This window comes from Scyliorhinus torazame, chromosome 1 (genome assembly GCF_047496885.1).
Source record: "Scyliorhinus torazame isolate Kashiwa2021f chromosome 1, sScyTor2.1, whole genome shotgun sequence".
NCBI classification, from domain to species: Eukaryota; Metazoa; Chordata; class Chondrichthyes; order Carcharhiniformes; family Scyliorhinidae; genus Scyliorhinus; species Scyliorhinus torazame.
In genome coordinates, this window is record NC_092707.1 from 209,172,525 (window position 1) to 209,193,546 (window position 21,022).

The 21,022-nt window shown below is 46.8% G+C and overlaps 1 protein-coding gene across 8 annotated transcripts in view; it reads left to right on the forward strand.

Annotated features, from left to right (window-relative positions):
- LOC140418616 (adhesion G protein-coupled receptor B2-like) overlaps positions 1-21,022 on the forward strand; it is a 1,340,408-nt gene that overhangs the window by 806,503 nt on the left and 512,883 nt on the right. For all 8 annotated transcript variants that reach the window (XM_072502156.1, XM_072502149.1, XM_072502159.1 and 5 more), the window contains one exon: positions 2,102-2,145. In XM_072502156.1, coding sequence (XP_072358257.1) covers positions 2,102-2,145 — 44 coding nt within the window. The remainder of the gene's footprint in view (positions 1-2,101; positions 2,146-21,022) is intronic.

The window sequence follows — 21,022 nt, forward strand, 5'->3', positions numbered from 1 at the left end:
CACCCACGGCACAGGCCCGCCCGCAGATCGGTGGGCCCCGATCGCGGGCCAGGCCACTGCCCCCTCCCCCGGAGCCGGATACCCCCGTGCCCCCCCGAGGACTCCGCAGGACGCCCTCAGAGTCAGGTCCCGCCGGTACGGACCTTGTGTAATTCACGCCGGCGGGACTGGCCAAAAATGGACGGCCGCTCAGCCCATCGGGGACCGGAGAATCGCTGGGGGGGGCCACTGCCAATGGCCCCAACCGGCGCGGAGCGATCGCTGTCCCCCCCCCCCCCAAAAAAACGGCGCCGGAGAATTCGGCAGCCGGAGCGGTGGGGCGGGATTCACGCCGCCCCCTGGTGATTCTCCGACACAATAAGAAGTCTCACAGCACCAGGTTAAAGTCCTCTGTCACGTTATTCTTCACAGCGGGCCTGCCCGCACCACCACCCCTAGCGTCCCTCTGCTTCCCCTGTCCTCTGGCTTTGCGGTCCTACTGCAAGAGCCCCCAATGCAGACCCCATGCTGGTGGTGGGTGTGAAGTAGAAAGACAGGAGTTAGACTTTGGCATAGACTGAGGAGCACCAGAGCTTACCTCAAAGCAGGTTATCATCACTTTCCTGCCTAGTGTAGCGACCTGCTGATAATGCCGACACAGGCCCATCACCTTGGAGTGATGTTACACAGACACGGGCGTTAGAACAGGGTAGTTGGCGATGGGGTGGGGTAGGAGTGGTATGGGAGTGTCAGGGAATTGGGTGATGGAGGAAGGGGGGGAAATAGGTGGGAGAGAGGGGAATGGCAGTGGGGTGGTCAATGGGGCTGAGGGGGTGATTGAGAGGCGTTGCAGGGATGTTAAGGGGGTGAGCTGTTCGACAAGGACTCATCCTGTGAGAAGAGAGCAAGGATGAAGGTCTCCCTGGCCATCCGGGCATGCAGGGCCCGAACGCCGCCTGTCCTGCTTCCGCTCCTCCCCGGGCTCATCTTTAGCCCCTCCTTGTCCGTTATTGTGTGGCAGTCCTTGAAAACGCTGGGGATCCCTGAGTGTCCCCGGATTAATGTGTCATTCATGCTCCCTGGGAAACGTGCACATATGCGTGATCCGGAGGTGGTGGTCGTCACGAGTTGAACATTCAGTAAGTGGAACCCATTCCTGTTCAATGGCTACTCAGCTCCCCTCGCTTCCCGTTTTTACATAGGAGTGTTAAATGACGCCCGTGCGATCTCTCACTGGGGATGCGGTTAGTTCCTGGGAGACCGTTGGATTAGGCTTCCATCTCATTGTGAGATGGAGATTGCTCTTAATTAGTGCCAACTGGTTTCGCGCCACGTTTGGGCGGGATCTGGAACCTGCCACAGGGAGCAGACTGGTGAGATTGTGAACCGATTCATGCCCGGCATGGATCCTGATTTCCTGCGGTTTAATTGAAGAGATCCACACTGGCACAATGTGTCCGTTAGGCTGTGGCACTTGTTTCTATGTTTCTTCCCATTTTCTGACATTGATTTCGATAATTTCCGACACATTGGTATTAAATCACAATCTCGGGGTGACAAGGATGGTTGCTGTGGAAGGTCATAATACCATATATGTGGTTCTACATGCTGGTTTGACACATTCCCAGACCGGCCTCCCCCGAACAGGCGCCGGAATGTGGCGCCTAGGGGCTTTTCACAGTGACTTCTTAAAGCCTACTTGTGACAATAAGCGATTTTCATTTCATTTCATTTCATTGTCAGGATTCTTTTGTATGAGTTTTATCCTCCATGCAGTGTGTGTAGTACTCAAAATCGAAATACTTGTTAACATGAGACGTCAAACTTTTTAAAAATTCTAATTTGCTCATCTTGAGAAGGACAAAGTGATGAATGTGCGATTTATTATAGATTGGGACACAGAGCAGATAGTTGAACATTGTAACTAAATGTTAGGGCTGACATTCATGAAGTATTCTGTTGTGTTTTTGCAGTTTATGAAATCAGCAAAATCTTGTTTTTGTTCTGGGCTTTAATTTTCTACCATGTCTATTATTCTACAGATATTATTATTCTACAGATATATTATGCTACAGAGTGATATGTATTTACTATACATATATTTTAATTTTGAATTTTATAGGGAACATCTAATCCACACTGTGTTGTTTGGGATGACTCCAAAACGTAAGTGCCACGAACAATTTTTCACACTTCCCATTATCAACATTCAAGTTCTTATTTCACTAATTTAGCATTGTTCAGAATGAGATTCTACATAAATTACTCATGGAGAGTTGTACGTTAGAAGTGGATTGTTCTTATGAACTGACAGGTCACTCTTCCGATTGTTAGAGTAATTGTACTTCACAGATGTTGAGGATAAGAATGAATATTAAAACTATTCCATAAAATCCAGAAAATAGGTCACACCTTTGCATGTTTTCCTCAAAAGACAATCTCTTAATCTCAGAAATCAGCCAGTGAACCTTTTCTGAACTGCTTCCAATGCAAATATGTCGCTCCTGAAGTAAAGACACTAAAACTGTATCCAAGTACGGCTTCACCAATACCCTGCACCGCTGTAGCAAAACGTTCCTACTTTTATACAGCATCCTGCTTGCAATAATGGTCATAATTCCCTTTAACTTCCTAACTACTTGCTGTAGGGCAGCATGGTAGCATAGTGGTTAGCACAGTTGCTTCACAGCTCTAGGCTTGGGTGACTGTGTTTGCACTTTCTCCCCGTGTCTGCGTGGGTTTCCTCCAGGTGCTCCAAAGATGTGCACGTTAGGTGGATTGGCCTCTCTTTCTCTCACACATGCACCTCCATCTCCCACACACACAGACATTATACACTCAAACTCTCACCTCCCTCTCTCTCACACTTAATCTCACCTCTCTCGCCCTTGCTCCACGCCGCGATGTTGCTTGCTCTAAGGCCGCTGCCTCCCTCGCTCCACAGTCGCTCCCCTTACCATCCCATGGCACTGCTGACCTCACTCCAATGTCTCCACTTTTCCACCTTCTTGTCCTGGGCTGGAGCTTTGAAGACTTACTTCCCCACTGTTTCCAGCTTATCCAATCAGAGGCTGGCTTCCCACTGCATTAGCTGCTAATAGACTCATTAATGAGCCTATCTGCAGCCAACGGAGAGAGAAACAACCCATTGATTGGACAAACAGCTTCAAAGTATTTATCAAATTTTATACATCAGCCTGGTTCACAGTGGAATCCCTGGATGTGTCCAATGGAACTCCAGGATTACACGGAGCACCATTTAGGAAACCCTGCCTGAAAGGGTCTAAATGATATGTTACATAGCTTTGTACACTGGCTCTCTCCCGCACATGCCAGTTTCCCCAATCCTTCATGTTATCTCTTGCTCATCCACCCTCCCAGGCATGCCCCCATCCCCCACCCCCACATACACAATGAGAATCCAATCCTGGCCGACCTGGGAATTTTTCTAACTCACACTTTGAGGATAAAACTCCAGGCTTTTGTATTCTTTTCACTTAAGAATGCTGTTGTGGGACTCCAGTTTCTCGCCCTCAAACTGAATGTGAAATTCCATCATGCAATGATCTCTCTTCCCCAAAGGACCCTTAACTATGAGGTCATTAATTAATCTATCCTCATTGCACAATAGCCAGATCCAGAATAGTCTGCTCCCTGGTTGATGCCACAACATATTGCTCCAAGCAATCTGTAATACATTCAATGAACTCTCCCTTGAGTTTAGCCTTGCCAATTTGATTAATCCAGTCTATATGCATATTAAAATCACTCATGGGCGGCATGGTGGTGCAACGATTAGCACTGCTGCCTCATGGTGCTGAGGACCTGATTTCAATCCCGGCCCCAGGTCATTGTCCGTGTGGAGTTTGCATATTCTCCCCGTGTACGCGTGGGTCTCACCCCCACAACTAATGATTGTCCCTTAATTGAAAAAAAAAATTGGGCACTCTAAATTTATTTAAAAAAATTAAATCACCTATGATTATTGTTGTATTTTTCTTACAAGCATCCAATATTTTCTGGCTTATACTGTGCCCCACTGCAGAACTACTGTTTGGAGACCTATAAATTACTCCCACCAGGGGCTTCTTTCCTTTGCTATTTCTTATTTCTACTCAGACTGATTCCATGTTTTGATCTCCAGTGCCTATGTCATTACTCACTACAGCACTGATCCCTTCCTTTTCCAGCAAAACTACACACCCTCCTTTACCTGTCTGCCTGTCTTTCAGAAATACTGAGTACCCTTGGATATTCAACTCCCAGACCAGGGGCGTCATTCTCCGCCGGCGGGAGTCTCCGTTTATCCGGCGCCCGGGGGTTTCCCGACGGCGTGGGGCTGCCCCACAATGGGAAACCCCATTGACCGGCCGGTGTTACGGAGAATCCCGCCGGCTGGTCGGGGCAGAAATGTGGCGGGGCGGGTAGGGAGAATTTCGCCCCAGGTCTCCTTGTAACCACATGTCAGTAATCAAAACTAAATCATTCTGACCTTTTCTTTAATTTTCTGATAATCCACCTCATCATTTACCTGCATTCCTATCTTCTCTTTAAACTTTAATTTTCTAATTTTCCATACAACTGAACCCTCCCCCCCACTATTTAGTTTAATGCCCTATCTACAACCCTAGTTATGTGATTCGCCAGGACTCTGATCCCACCATGTTGCACGTGAAGACAATCCCATTGGAACAGCTCCCTCCTTCCCCAGTACTGGTGCAAATGTCCCATGAATTCGATCCCATTTCTTCCACACCAAGCTTTGAGCCACGCATTTACCTCCTTTGAGCCACGCATTTACCTCTTTAATCTTATTGATCCTGTGCCAATTAGCTCGTGGCTCAGGTAGTAATCCAGAGATTATTACCTTTTTGGTTCTGCTTTTTAATTTACCCCTAGCTGCTTATATTTCTTTAGTAGAACCTCTTTCCTTGTTATTGGTACCTACATGGATCACAACAACATGATCTTTACCCTTCCACTCCAAGTTCCTCTGCAGCCCAAATCAGATATCCAAAACCAGAGCACCAGCTAGGCAACACAACCTTGGAGACTCTTGATCCTAGTCACAGAGAACAGTGGTTTTGACTCTAACTATACTATCTCCGATTATGACTACATAAGAACATAAGGACTAGGGGCAGGAGTAGGCCATCTGGCCCTTCGAGCCTCCTCCGCCATTCAATGAAATCATGGCTGATCTTTTGTTGACTCAGTTCCACTTTCCCTCCCGAACACCATAACCCTTAATTCCTTTATTCTTCAAAAATCTATCTATCTTTATCTTGAGAACATTTAATGAAGGAGCCTCAGCAGCTTCACTGGGCAGGGAATTCCATAGATTCACAAGTTCCTCCTAATCTCAGTCCTAAATTTACTTCCCCTTATTTTGAGGCTATGCCCCCTAGTTCTGCTTTCACCCGCCAGTGGAAACAACCACCCCACATCTATCCTATTAATTCCCTTCATAATTTCATATATTTCTATAAGATCCCCCCCCCGCATCCTTCTAAATTCCAACAAGTACAGTCCCAGTCTACTCAACCTCTCCTCGTAATTCAATCCCCTCAACTCTGGGATTAACCTAGTGAATCTCCTCTGCACACCCTCCAGCGCCAGGTATTTCTCAGGTAAGGAGACCAAAACTGAACACAATACTCCAGCTGTGGCCTCACTAACACATTACACAGTTGCAGCATAACCTCCCCACTCTTAAACTCCATCCCTCTAGCAATGAAGGACAAAACTCAATTCGCCTTCGTAACCACCTGTTACACCTGTAAACCAACTTTTTGCGACTCATGCACTAGGACACCCAGGACCCTCTGCGCAGCAGCATGTTTTAATATTTTATCATTTAAATAATAATCCCTTTTGCTGTTATTCCTACGAAAATGGATAACCTCACATTTGTCAGCATTGTATTCCATCTGCCAGACCCTTGCCCATTCACTTAAACTATCCAAATCCCTCTGCAGACTTCCAGTATCCTCTGCACTTTTTGCTTTACCACACTTCTTAGTGTCCTCGGCAACTTGGACACATTGCACTTGGTCCCCAACTTCAAATCATCTATGTAAATTGTGAACAATTGTGGGACCAATACTGATCCCTGAGAGATACCACTAGCTACTGATTGCCAACCAGAGAAACACCCATTAATCCTTACTCTTTGCTTTCTATTAATTAACCAATCCTCTATCCATGCTACTACTGTACCCATAACGCCATGCATCTTTATCTTATCCAGCAACCTTTTGTGTGGCACCTTGTCAAAAACTTTCTGGAAATCCAGATATACCACATCTATTGGCTCCCCATTGTCTACCACACTGGTAATGTCCTCAAAAAATTCCACTATATTAGTTCGGCTCGACCTGCCCTTTATGAACCCATGCTGCTTCTGTCCAATGGGACAATTTCCATCCAGATGCCTCGCTATTTCTACATTTCTCTTCTCTCCCCCCACCACTTGAATGGCTCCTTGTGCTGTGGTGCTGCAGTCAGTTTGCCTATCCTTCCCACAGTCCCCGCTTTCATCCGCACAGGAAGCAAAAATCTCAAACCTGTTGGACAAGGACAGGGTCTGAGGCTCCTGCAACCTTACCACCTGGATCCCTGTCTCACTCATAGTCACACCTTCCTGTCCCTGACCACTGACCGAATTCAAGGTAATTAATCTGAGGGTGTGATTGCCTCCTGAAACACAGAATTCAGGTAACGTTCCCCCTCCCTGATGTGTTGCAACGTCAGAAGCTCATACACCAGCTCATCAACTCTGAGCCGAAGTTCCTCAAGCAGCTACAGATGTGGTCATGAGGAACCACAATGGGGTCCACGATCTCCCACATCATGCAGGTACAATACATCGCCTGACTCTGCATCTCTATTTTATTTAATTAGTTTTTCTTTTTTAAATTTCCAACTGGTTTTAGTTTTTGCAATCTATAAAATACATCTTCTATTTACCTTTAGTCTGAAAGCAACTTAGAATATGTCATGCTTTCCCACCTAACTTTGGCTACAATATAGTTTCTCTTTATCCAATTCAGCCACATGGATGTACATATCATTTTAATACAAGTTAGGCCCAGGCAGAGTGTGAACAGGATGGCTACTACTAAAATTAATCCTTTCATGATGTATGCTCCCCAAACTGTGTTAAACAACCACCCTAACCACTCATCAGTCCCTGCGAATCCCTGTTTAAAGCTATCCAATTGCGTTTGTATCCTGGACATGGCTGCTGTTATGTTTAATGTTTCGTCATGTACATAGGTAATGCATTTTTCTTTGATGATGGTGCATACCCTTCCTTGTCTAGCTAACTGATAGTCTACTGCATATCTCGGTTGCTGTGTGTATAGTCTGAGTTCCGTGAGTTCTTGGTCAATTGCCCCTAGTGCTTGTAGGGTGCTGTTCCCTAAGATGGTCAGTCCGCATATGAAGAAATTCCTATTCTTAGCACTGACCACTCCTGCTGCGTCCCCTAGGGATAGTGCATGGAACCGTGAGGGGTCTGATTGTCCCTACGGCAAAGAACCTTGGAGGCCTGTCTGTGGCCGTCATGTATATATTTTTAAATAAAAACACATAACCCTGTTTAACCCGATAACATGCATTACCCCTGGGTCGCCTGACCCCATGGTTCCATGTTGTGGAACCTTCCCTCCCCCCGGGACTGCCCACTCGATTGTACCCCTTGGTGAGAATGAAATGGGCATGTCCAAGAGGCTGAGCTTACGTGGGTGCCGTTGCACTTGCCACACATGAGCTGCCTACCCGCGGTGGCTGCAATGCATTTTTGTTGCTTGCAGTCACAGGTGAAGTGTCCTTCCCGGACCCGGCACTCCTGGAGAGCACAATGTGCCTCAGCGCACAAATCGTTTTTAGAGACAAAGGCATGCACGCACCCCCATCCCTTTCCCTTAAAACATTGTGGGTAGTCCCCATGTGTCTCTACCCGTTGGGGTCCCACCCACCCCCCTGGAATTCCCGACCCAGTGAGCTCTACACACCTTCCTTGTATCCCTTGTTTAAAGTACCCACTATGTTCCTTGCAGGGCGCCCCTGATGTGTCGATAGTGAATAACTCTTGTGGGAGCCACCCTGGTGTCGCGATGAATAGGGAGTTTACTGGTCGCGCTGAAGGGTAACAAGCGGTCCTATTCCCATAGATCTGAATGTGTGTTTTCAGGAATAGGTTTTCTTCCACGATTGGTGGTGCTGCTCCCCTAACCCTCATGTGTTGGAGCGTATTTACAATGGTCATGGCTATCATCAAATGTGTCCCTATTCCCATATCTTTTTTTTTTACAACAGTATTTTTTATAGTTATAGTATATACAGAAAATAAACCGGTAATTAAAAAAGTTGTTTGTTTCGACGTCTTGATAGTAGATCTGGTCCTGGTCCCTGTGGAATTTAAATATAAAAGAAAAATAGTATCTTTAATTCATTTGTCTTCATACAGCTTCAATTGGGTCCAGTGTTTCCAGATCCCCTGTCCCCTTATATCTATACAGGCACAGGCACCTCCGCTAATAATGACCTCGTAAGGTCCGTACCATCTCGGGGCAAATCCTGTTGTGCACATACAGTGCATCTGCGGCAGTATGTAGCCACATCCCGTCCCAATCCTTTCCACCACCACAAGCATTTTTGTTAAGACCCGGCTCCTGGCTTTTGGGACCTCTGATAATATTTCTGAGTCCTCCTTTGTGTCGACCTGTGCCTGATTTAGAATTACGGAACGGCGCATCTCCTTTAATTGGGTGCTAAGGTCTCGGATGTATTGACGGATCTTATCCTTTATCGGGCCCACATCTGTCCCGCCTGTAATAATGCTTTCGGGTAAGTGCATTGCTCGCCTGGTCATCAGCTCGTATGGAGTCAAGCCGGTAGTTCGATTTGTGGTCGCCCTAAGCCTCATTAGAACTGCAGGTAGGACTTCTGTCCAATTTCTACCTGAGGATTGCGTTGCTTTCGCTATAGTTATTTTTAGAGTCCGATTCATCCTCTCCACCATCCCGGAACTTTGTGGGTGGTAGGGGATGTGAAATTTCTGTTTTATTCCCAATAGTTGGCAAATATTTTTCATAACTTTTCCTGTGAAGTGTGTTCCCTGGTCCGAATCAACCTGAATTGGCATCCCCCATCGGGGAATGACTTCTGCTGCCAAGATCCTGGCTACCGTTGGGGCTGTACAATTGGTTGTGGGGAATGCTTCCACCCACCTGGTGAATTGATCTACTATTACCAGGCAGTATGTTTTCCCGTGAGAGGGAGGCAATGGTCCTATGAAATCCATTTGTATCTGTTCCCAGGGTCCCTTCAGTCTGGGGTGGTGTCCCATCTTTACCTTTATGGGCTTCCCGGGGTTGTGTTGTGCACATACAGTGCATCTGCGGCAGTATGTAGCCACAGCCCGTCCCAATCCTTTCCACCACCACTCTCTCCCCAGGCTATGTATCATTGCATCCCTGTCTGTGTGGGGGAGTCCGTGGTGTAGTTCCAGTAATGTGGTCTGGATGCATCCTGGTGCCAGTACCCGGTTATCTTTTCTCCACACCCCATCTGTCCCTTTAACTGCGCCCAACTCCTCCCATCTATCTCGTTCTTGTTGGGGAATGTCCCTGTGTAATTTCTGTATATCAATTACTTCCTGTTCTACCACTATCGCTGCAAGGGGCAGGCTTTTAATGTCGCTGTTTTCTAAGGCTTGCTGTGCCGCTGTGTCTGCGGCTTGATACCCTTTGAAATGAATCCACCCCGGGGTGTCCCCTCCTGGTTCCCGCTGGTGGGCTTTTATTTTAATTACTGCAGCCTCTTTAGGCTGCTCACTAGCTGCTAGCAGCGCCCTTGTCCGCTGCTGATGTTTAATGGGGGTACCTCCTGTGATAATGAACCCCCTTCTCCCCCATGTGGACATGTAGTCGTGGACCACGCCGAACGCGTATTGGCTGTCCGTGTACACATTTACGGTCTTCCCTGCTGCTAATCTCAAGGCTTGGGTGAGGGCAACTAATTCTGCTACCTGAGCGGACTGACCCCCGTCGATCCGTCCCGATTCTAGGGTTTTCAGGTTCTGGTCTACTACTGCCCACCCTGTCCTTGGTGATCCGGATACATATTTGCGGGACCCGTCCACATAGAGGGTCTGATCTGCTGTTGGAAGGGGTTCGTCCCTAATCTTCTCTTCCTCGCTATCTTTGTCAATTTCTCCGCAGCTGTGCGCTTCCCCAATAGCTAAAATCCCTTCCGCGGGGCTTTCTCCCATGTCCCCAATGATGGTGACTGACTTGTTAGGTGGTAGGAGTGTGGCCTCCCACCTTGCCCTTCTTATGTTCGAGACTGTTTTGAGTTTGCCCGTGTTTAGCATTTCCACCAGTGTATGTTTTGTGTGTAACATGATATCGCCTGTCATGACAATGGGCTCACTTATCCTCACAGCCCATGCTGCACAATCTAGGGCGGCTATGCACCTGGGCATCCCGGTGACTACTGGTCCCTCAGCCGTTGAATAATATCCTACGGGTCTCTTCCTATCCGCATGAGTCTGTGCCACCATAGCCGAAGAGAAGCCGTCCTGGTTATCACAGAATACGTGGAACTCCTTGCTTCTATCTGGCAGTCCCAGCCCTGGGGCTGAAACTAACCTAGCTTTCAGCTCTGCATATGCTGTCTCTTGCTCCTGTCCCCATTTTATACTTTCTAAGGCTGGCTTTCCTCCCTTCACTAGTCTCTGAATTGGCTTTGCGATTTTTGCGAAGTCAGGGATAAAACTCCTACTGTAATTGAATAGGCCTAAAACTTTCCGGACCCCTCTTACTGTAACTGGTCGCGGCATCCTTTTAATCACGGTTTTGCGATCTTCAGGCATTTCTTTAATTCCCTGGGAAATTAGGTGTCCAAAGTACAGGACCTGAGGTTTTGCAATTTGTGCCTTATGTGGGCTGACTCTCAGCCCGGCATTCGCCAATCCTTTTAATACTGAATACAGGACTGCTTTGTGCCCTTCTTCTGTTTGGGACGCTATTAACACATCGTCCACATACTGGAGGACCGTATTGTCCTCATGCAATTTCACCCTACTCAGGATATTGCTCATTGTTCTGTGAAATATGGCGGGGCTGTTGTAAAATCCCTGTGGGAGGCGAGTCCATGTTTACTGTTTCTCTCCCACAGTGAAGGCGAATTTGTTTTGGGATTCTGTGTCCAGTGGAAGGGACCAGAACCCATTTGCTATATCCAATACCGTGAAAACTTTGTGGTCTTGTGCCAATCCGTTTAAAATAGTCGAGGGGTTTGCCACAATGGGGTGTAATTTAGGTGTCACTTTGTTCAAACCTGTGTAATCGATGGTGAGCCGGTAGCTCTCATCAGGTTTTATGACTGGTCATGTGGGGGAATTGGTGGTGCTGGTGGTTTCCCTGAAGATGCCCTTTTCTATCAAACCCTTGACTATTTCTACCACTGCCACTTGCGCTTCTCGCTTGATAGGGTATTGCCGGTGGGGCTTGTGTTCCGGTCCTGGGACTTTTATCGGTTCTGTGTCGGTTAGCCCGGTATCTAATTTCGTCCTAGCCCAGGCTTCGGGAATGGAAGCAAAGATGGCTCCGAACCCTTCTCTTTCCTTATCCCAATCTTGGGCCACAATGGGGGCTACCCCGATCGTTCCCAGGTGGCTTGCTAATGTCCCTATTTCGGTCTTCCTACCGTCAGGTTGTGGCCAAATTAGTTTCCCTTTCCCACAATCTATCAGCACCTGGTATTCCCTCATTAAGTCATTCCCCATGATTGTGCCCTCATTATTCTGACACACGTAAAATTGCATTGGAATGTACTTGTGGTTGACTTCTACTAATGTGGTCTCGCTAAGATAGGCGGGCATTCTCTCTCCTCCTACCCTGGTTATGTATATTCTTTTGTTGGTCAGTGGCAACGGCAGGTTTGTAATTGATATTGCTGCTCCCGTATCTACTAACATGTGGCATTCCCTACCCCCCACCAAGGCTTCCACATATATCCTATCTCCCTCTTTACTGCTTTGAACGGAAGTTACGGGTTGTGAGATTTCGACCGGTGTTGGTCGACGCGTGGGGTGTGTGGACACCTTCTGTCGCGATTCCCTGTCTTCTGTGGGCATGGCTACACTAATCCTCTCCTGTCTCCCATCTCCCGGGTCTGGGGTCCCTTCTAGTCACCCTTGTGAATTCCGGGAATGTGGTGCCTCCGGGGTTGGTCTGTAGTGGTCTTGGGGTCTCCCATGTTTCCCCCAACACGTTGCCTCGGTGTGCCCTGCCCTGTGGCAGTGGTCACAGCAGGGTCCGCCATTCTCTGGTCTCCCCCTGAATGGTGCTCCCCTGCAGAATCTAGCCATATGCCCTGGCTGGCCACACGTGTAGCAGCTGAGCCAGGTTCTTCCCTCACCTCCGTTATGGGGGGTTCCGGTCCTCTCTTTGTCTGGACAACCTTCCCTTCCTTTATCCCGCTAGCCCACTCGACTATCTCGTCATAGTCCTGGGATGCTATCACCCCCATCTTAAGGATTTCTTCGTGTGCCTCTGATAGCCCGTCCTTGAATGCCTGGATAAAAGCCCTGTCTCCCCTATCCACATTGTCCTGTCCTGAACACTCCTTATATACCTGGAATAATCTCTCTCCAAACTCCGATGCACTTTCCCCCCGTCCTTGTTTAGTATTTGTGATCCTGCTCCAATTAGTGGGGGAGTTCCCTAAGACCCGTTGGATTTCTGTCTTAAATAATGTGAAGGGTGCCTGCTAGGCATCTATCTCAGTCGTTACAGGAACGGCATGTGTCCACCTTCCTCCATTATAGTCCTGTGCTGCTTGGGTCGCTGGCCCTCCTGCCACTAGCCTCCATTTATCCGCTGGACAGGCTGCCCTGACCAGCTGGTATATGTCCCTTAAATGTAACTGGTGCCCTACCCAGACTGTATCTAATTCGCCCCAAAATTCCAGGTTTGCGCTTCTGGGTTTTAACTTCCCCAGTGAAGCCATAATCTGCTGCCTTTCCCCTGGGGTGAAAGGCTTATAGGTTGCTTTCGGTTGTGCTGCCGTCCCGCCTCTGGTGACTGGCGCTAGATTGTAATTTTTTATGTCCCACTCTGATACTGGAGCAGTTCCATCGCTCTGCACTGACTCGTATGAGGGCAGAGGGTCCGTTTCCTTTGATCTCTGCGCTATCTCCGTGGTGTGGTTTCTGCGTTCTAATTCCCTCACTCTTTCCTGCAACACCTTAATTTGTTCTGTCTCTTTGTGTCTCTCCTCCATGGAGGCATTTACCCTCTCAATTAGTCCAGCTAACTGGGTCACCAACATTACTCCCATTACTTTTGTTTTATCCCGTTTTACTCCGTCCACCCATTTTCTTTGATCTTCCAAAGGTTGTGATGCGTTCCACCCGTTCCGTTTCATCTTTGCAACAATCGCTTCCCTGGCTAACAAATACTTAAAAATGAGAGCTACTGCAGTTTCTCCCTTAGAAACGTGGTCTGCCATTTTTCTGTCTAGCAGTCCTGTAACCCCCATGTGCTGGTTCCAACAGTAAAAGCGCCCCAACTCTCTCTCTCTTATCGCCTTATCACTGATACTGCTCCAGCACCGTCTGTATTGCTGTAGGGTCTCGTAGTGGGGCCCCAGTGAGTCTCTGCCCCTGTGCTCCTCCAACTATTCCTGACACCTCACGCTTGGTCTATTTTGTATTGTCTTATTGGGATGTGTGCTGGTCTTTAGTGGGTTTGTTGGCTCCTGTCCCCAGCCCCTTGAAGGACAACGCCTCCTGTTTGGCCACCACCTCCACTAGCAAGGCTGATCCGTCACTCCAAAGAGGGAGCCTCAGCTCCCTGGTACCCTGCTATGGACTGTGGTGTTCCCTACAGACGAACAAGGTTATCAAACTCCGCTCGGGCCCCTAATGGACTCTCCGTCGTCGTGTCTCTTGGTCAGGATGGATCGGGTCCCCTTTTCCTCAACACTTACACATGTGTATCTGTTATCAAAGCCCCTGTTATAATTAGTAACTGTGTCGACTCTGCGTTGTTCTCCCCTACAGAGTCTGTGTTGTTACCCAATTCACACTGTCCGTGCCTTGCACCCTGAGTTCCTGTACCTCTCAGTGCCCGCTTCAACACCCAACCTTAGCGTGGGAGATTCCTCCTCTTAACGTTCAATTTAAGGTAGGGCACCTTGAGTCAAGCACTCCCTTGTCCTATTGCCTTGGCACAGACAGCGGTTTCACTTACAATCCTGGGTTAGTCACACCAATTAGTTCTGCATGCAGTTCTTATCCTTATTTTAGTCTTAATTCCTTATTCCCGTTAACAAAATACCCCAGAAACTGTTATCTTTACCTCTGGTCCTCTATTTCTTCTATTAAATGTTTCACATAAGGTTTTACTTACCTTCTTGCACGCGGTCGTTTTGACCTGTACCTCTTTAACGCACGGTATCTCTGGCGTCCTCTTTTCCTCAAAAAAAATTCTCTGTTTTAATTCAGAAAACTTAGGCAAGATTATAAAATTCTCCAGGACAACATTTAAATGGACAAACCCTAACCCTTAAAGGTACCTCACTTTGAACGGAGACTTGTACCCGTTGTTGACTGCCCTGGATTTTTATCAGATTCGTTTGAATTTGATCTCGGCTTCCAGACCGTGGCCACCAGTCAGAAGTCAGACATCAAACCCTGCTCGCAGCGCCATTTGTTGTAGGGAAAAATCCCTTGTACCAGTGCATTCAAGAGGCCGAGTCTCAAGGCAAGGTTCAAAGCGTTGTTCTTTATTGTACAATTACGGAAGCCTTCAGGGCGACCCACGCAGCCAGCTCAGAAACAGTGGCTTGGCCACGTTGATCTCGACAATTACACATTCGCTCTGGATTTATATAGGAATCCAAATTCGAGCGGGAACATTTGTTCATACATAATAGTTAAAAAGTGGCGGGTAGTTTTGATTTAGATCTCTCAGACAGATTTAAACTGAGAATATGCATCCTATTTGGCCAGGAAGCTCCCTGGTAGACTTTGTCAATTTGCATCTGTATGGTGTGTATCCGTGTTGATGAGATTGTCTGTGCTCGCTCCGGTGTCCCTCCCTTGTCAATTTGCATCTGTATGGTGTGTGTCCGTGTTGATGAGATTGTCTGTGCTCGCTCCGGTGTCCCTCCCTTCTCTAATGTGTTTTCCATTATCTCCCTGATATGTCTCCTTAACTAAATCGACCTCCGATGTCTGTGGCTGTGCTATGCTTTTGTTTCTGTGTTTGCTAGATGAGGTGTTAATGTCATCTTTGTCCTGCTGTGTGTGTAGGGGACGCTAATCTAATCTATACATTTCTTTTATTCCTTCTATTCTGGTTTCTTTGCCTGCCTTGGCCATTTTATTAATATACTATTTCATTCTTTCATAATTCTTTGCAATACAGTTGTGCCATATATCCCACTGCCAAGATCTTGACTCGCAGATATCCCGATCTCCTGGCCATGGGGCCGTTTTAAGATGCAGCTTTGTGCTGTTGCTGGGCAGAACAAGGGTCTTCCATCAATTTTGAATTAAAGGTCTCTCAGCTGTGCAGCAGGGGATTTAAACGAATGTCCATCCGGGTGTCCCCTTCTGCATTGTGGGCACACTATAAACGGTGCCAATCAGTCCAATAAAACAGTCCAATGAAGAATGTTTGATGAGATGAGATAAAAATATGGTCTTGGAAAATGGCCAACTTCAGCCTTCACATACCATGGGAACAATTGCAGCGGAGGTGGGAAGGGACCCTGAAGTGGCCACTTCAGGGTCTCAATAAGCCCATGGTTAGGTAGGATGCCCAGTCTCTGCTCCACCAGTAACTTTGCAGCCGAGTGGGCAGGTAGGTGCCAGGAACAGTGCTCATGACATTACGCCCCATATTGCGCACCTTCTCTAGCTGCCATGCCTCCTGCCCCATGAAGGGCAATAGAAATTCAAACATTGGGTGCTGATATGTGTCCGTTAATATGATGATAGAGCTCATTCTGGACAGTCTTGCTCTGCATTGTTGATGTCGGCAATAATTGGGTCATATAAACAGTATGGTCAAGGGAATATACTCCAAAATGAACTAAAGCCTTCACTGTGACCATAACACATTTTATCAAGTTGATGTTTTTTACACCTCTTTGGTTCACGAAGTGTGACATTTTAATTACTTTGTTCTTATCCGTTGTTATTTTATTAAACCTGATACAAATTATGGGAAAAAAAATCACATTTCACAATATAAATTAGATACGAGTTAATAATGCACAAGAAAGGAAAAGTGTGTGGTGAACAGAATTAAACCACTGCAAAGGATTAATCTTATATTACCAATTAATGTACTGTTTGATGAAGATTAATAATAAGATGGATAATTATAGGTCAGTTTTTGAAATCATTCAGTAATTACTTTGTAAATCATAATAAACGCCTTAATAATTTATCACTTGTCTTATTGTGAAATTAGGAAATACAGGTAATTGTTTTACATGGTTGTTAGGGATCCCGAATTTACTGGTCCCTAGCCAACAATTGCATCCCCCTGATTGGCAACTGTCTGAGGTTGGACCAGACCATTTACAACATTGGTATTTTATTTGACCCTGAGTAAAACTTGCAATCTCAATCCACGAGAATGGGCGCAATGTGAATAGTACCTTTCTGGAGCTGGTCATCATGTAGTGAAGGCAGTGAGGATAATGGGTGACCCCCAGACAGTAGAAGAGGTACACTAGTCAATGTGGAAGCCCCTTGAGTTATCACAAAGCTACACCCCTTTCATGTTGAAAATATGATTTGCAGCTTTCAAGTGACTGGAAACTTTGCAATTTGAAATGAGACAGAATTACTTAAAAATGCAGGGCCACCTTCCAAGGTGAAGGTGAATAAACAAATAGACCAGAGACTCATCGAAACAGATCACTCTCATGAAGAGAAATTAAGATGCAAAGCACTGGATATTGAAACAATGGTTGTCACGGACAGACCCACCCAAAATACCTTGGATATACACAGTGGGTGGTGTATAACAGGCCAGGCCAGGCTACAGCCACTGCAGAGAGATTGCAAGAATGGTTTCAGCAGAGGAAGCTGGTTGAGAGCTGGACTCTCTCTCTCTCACTTTTGGAACGCGTGTATTACCCAGTTCAGAAGCTAACTTTACTAGAAATATATTAGTGAACCGAGATCTCATAATAATTGCAACATCTTCTACATATGACTATCCATGAAACCAGCGAATTTAAATCAGCCACGATGTTTAAAAATAGTCACCACAAGGACCATTAAAAAACACTTAAACATACATTCTTTTGATGTCTATTTTTATTGGACTCTAACTTCCCTTACGATACTTCCCTGTGTGATATAATGTTATTATTTCTTGTGGGGGGGGCGGGGTTATTGGTTGATAAATTTGTTCTTTTCTTAAGTCAAGAAAATATTATTTGTTTTGCTCCTTATTATTCACTGCATTAATATAGTTAAATTCAGTTTGATTCAGTAAGGGCGTGAGCTTCCCAAAAGTCCCCAGGCGAGGGCGTTTAGTCGCGTGTTTCCCGGCACTCACAGTGCCATGAGACACTTGACTATTCAACGCAACGCCAAGCCGCACATAGCACCGTTTTGTATTGTGGGGACCTTCGTTTTCCAGAACTCCCTATTGCAGCAAGAGATTGGGATGCCATTTTTAAAATGGCATCCCATTCTCTGAGGCCCCCAAAACAATCCCCGATCTCCCTCTCCAGGTCGAATGCTATATGGGAGACCCCCCCACATCCCCCCAACACTCACGCGGGGCAAACCCGGGCCCAATCATACGTGGGCAAAAAATGCCAGCTTGGCACCTTGGTTGTGCCCACCAGCTGGCAGTGCCCCGCGAATCCTTGTCAGTGCCATGCTGGCACCCAGGGTTCTCATATGGCACTTCCAGGGTACCCAGGTGGTACCAGCAGTGCCAGGGCACCACCTGCCCAAAGGCCATGCAGCTGGAGGCTTCCGATCCCATTGGAGACCCCCACGAGTGCCGTTCCGTCTGGTCCCTGTTTGTGAGGACCAGTATCAAATGGCGACTCACCCGTGTCTGAGATGAAGGAATTGAATCCCAAACAAAGCCTCAGGTACCTTGGGAATCTGCACATTAGAGTAAGGCTTGCTGCCTCGCTCAATTGTACAGATTTGCCAAAAAGTGATCCCCCCCATTCTGGCCAAGATTCACCTCGCAATGTTGCGTTGCGAGCCGGGTAGATTCCGGCTTTCAATGGCCACACTGTGCCGCGCTGAGCTTTTCCGGCGCAGCATGGCCAGAGGACCACACCACATATCCTTGTGAAATACAAACTGAAACCTTTGTGTGACCAAGTGAGATGGTGGAATAGAGGGGAGCCAGATCACTTCTCACCTGCTTATAACAAGATGTACCTCACTCTTTGGTAGGCTGGCGCAATGAGTACTCAGCAGCAGTGCAGAGCAGGGAGTTTGGGGAAGCAATAGTAATAAGGGATTATATAGTTAGGGAACAGAAAGGCATTTTTACAGCTGCAGACATGATTCCAGGGCAGGGTTGCCTCCTGATACCAGGATGTCACCCAATGCTACAGAAAGTTCTGAGGGCGCAGCCATTAATTGTGGTCTGTATTGGTGCCAATGACAAAGGTAGAAAAGGGATAACGTCCTGCAGGCGGATTATAGGGAGTTAGGCAAGAGAATATGAAGCAGGAACTCAAAGGTATTAATGCTTGTCTTTTTCCCAATACTGCTCATTCGTAATTACAGAAACAGGAGGATAGATTAATGCATTGTCATGTGTAGGTACCTTTAAGACATGGATGTTTAAACAATGTACCTTTAAGAAAACAATGATGTCAGAGATTGGGTGGGGCTGAGCTCAGGTCAGCCATTTTGCAGTTTAGTTTTACAGTTGGAAAAAGCAGGTTGTGTGTGTCCAGAGAGCTGCAGGAAGAAAGCAACGTGCTGGAGCTGAAGTCAACCAAGCTAATATATCTCTGCCAGTCTACAGAAAAAATATATATCCTTTAACCTGATGTGATTTTGTTTAAAGGTGTTAAGTCTCTTGGAAGTTTGAAGGAACAGTTTAAGGAGTTATTTACTGTTTCAGTATTTTCTGAGTTATCTTTGAAGTAAGGGGTGTTAAGAGATCCAATGTTTATTTAAGATGTTAAGTTGAGTTCATGGAATAAACAGTGTTTTGTGTTTAAAAACCCACGTGTCCATAATTGTAATCCCACACCTAGGGAAAAAGCCATGGCTAGGAAAAGCAACAAATCCATTAAAGGGAGAGGTAGGTTGAACTCCATGATACATTTTGGGGTTCTGAAAACGCATCGCCCATAACAGCATGCTTGGAGAGATGATGCAGGAAGGAGGGTTTTTGATTCTTGGGACATTTGTCCTGGTTCTAGGGGACATGGGACCTGAAAAGATTAGACGGGCTACATCTCGAAAGGAGCGGGACTAATGTCCTCTTGGGATGGCTTGATAGTGTCCTTGGAAAATTTAAATCAATTTGACAAGTGGATGGGAACGAGGATGTAGCATTAGACAGGAGAGCAAGATGCACAAAGGATTGGGATTTATAGGTAACACTAGAATATGAAATAATAAAGTAATTCCATCATAAAGTCAGAAGAGGGGATGTTCCCTGATGACTACAATGTTCGGTACCATTCGTGACTCCTCAGATACTGAAGCAATCCATGTCCAAATGCAGCAACACCTGACCATATCCAGACTTGGGCTGACAAGTGGCAAGTTGCATTCGCTTCACACAAGTGTCAGGCAATGTCCATCCTCAACAAGAGAGGATCTCACCATCGCCCTTGACATTCAATGGCATTGCCATTGCTGCATCCCCCACTATCACCAACCTGGGATTACCTTTGACCAGAATCTGAACTGGACTAGCCATATAAATACTGTGGCTACCAGAGCATGTCAAAAGCTAGGAATCCTGTGGCGACTAAATTACCTCCTGAATCCCTAAATCCTGTCCACCATCGACAAACTACAAGTCAGGAGTGTGATGGAATACTCTCCACTTGCGTGGACGACTGCAGCTCCAACAACACTTAAGAAGCACAAAACCATCCAGGGCAAAGTTGTCCACTTGGTTGCTTCCCCATCCCAAACGTTCACTCCCTTCACCACTGAAGTGTGTACCATCTACAAGTTGCAGTGCAAGAACTTTCCACGGTTCATAGATTCATAGAATCAGTGCAGAAGAAGATCATTTAGATCATCACGTCTACACAGGCCCTTGGAAAGAGCACCCTACTTAAGCCCATGTCTCCACCCTATCCCTGTAACCCAACGAAGGGGCAATTTACCAATCTACCTAATCTGCACATCTTTGGGCTGTGGGAGGAAACCGGAGCACCTGGCAGAAACCCACTCAGACACAGGAAGAAAGTGTAAACTCCACACAGGCAGACACCCCAGGCTGAATTGAACCCTGATCCCTGGAGCTATGAGGCAGCAGTGCAAACCACTGTACTACCGTGCCGTATGCAGTACATATATTGTTCGAATAATTCATGGGATTTATCCTGCGGGCTTTGAGGCAGGGGGACAGAGCTTGAAATTGCATGGACTGATTTGCCTCTGGGCCCTTACCTGGTTTACAGTAGGTCAGCCATGGCCTCGGAAGGAAAACCCTCCTTTGTCCCAATTAAGAGCCTTAAGTGACCACTGAATGGCTACTTATGCTCCTTTTCCTGACCAGCCTCAATTCTTTGGCTGGCTGATACCGCATAGATCAGGGTGCAAAATGAAATGTTATGAATCCTAGATCTTGGGCAAGAAGGTGGGGGAGGATGTGGTGTCTCCATTAGAAGTCCCCTTTTAACTGGAGGGTGCCCTACCCTCAAGAACTGGACACCTCCAGACCACCACCACCCCCTGCTCTGGCCTTTCCACTGATACCCCAATCCTTCAACTTGCAGCCCTCCCAAGAATCCACTACCCTCTCCTCCCAGAGACCATTGCCACTTACCT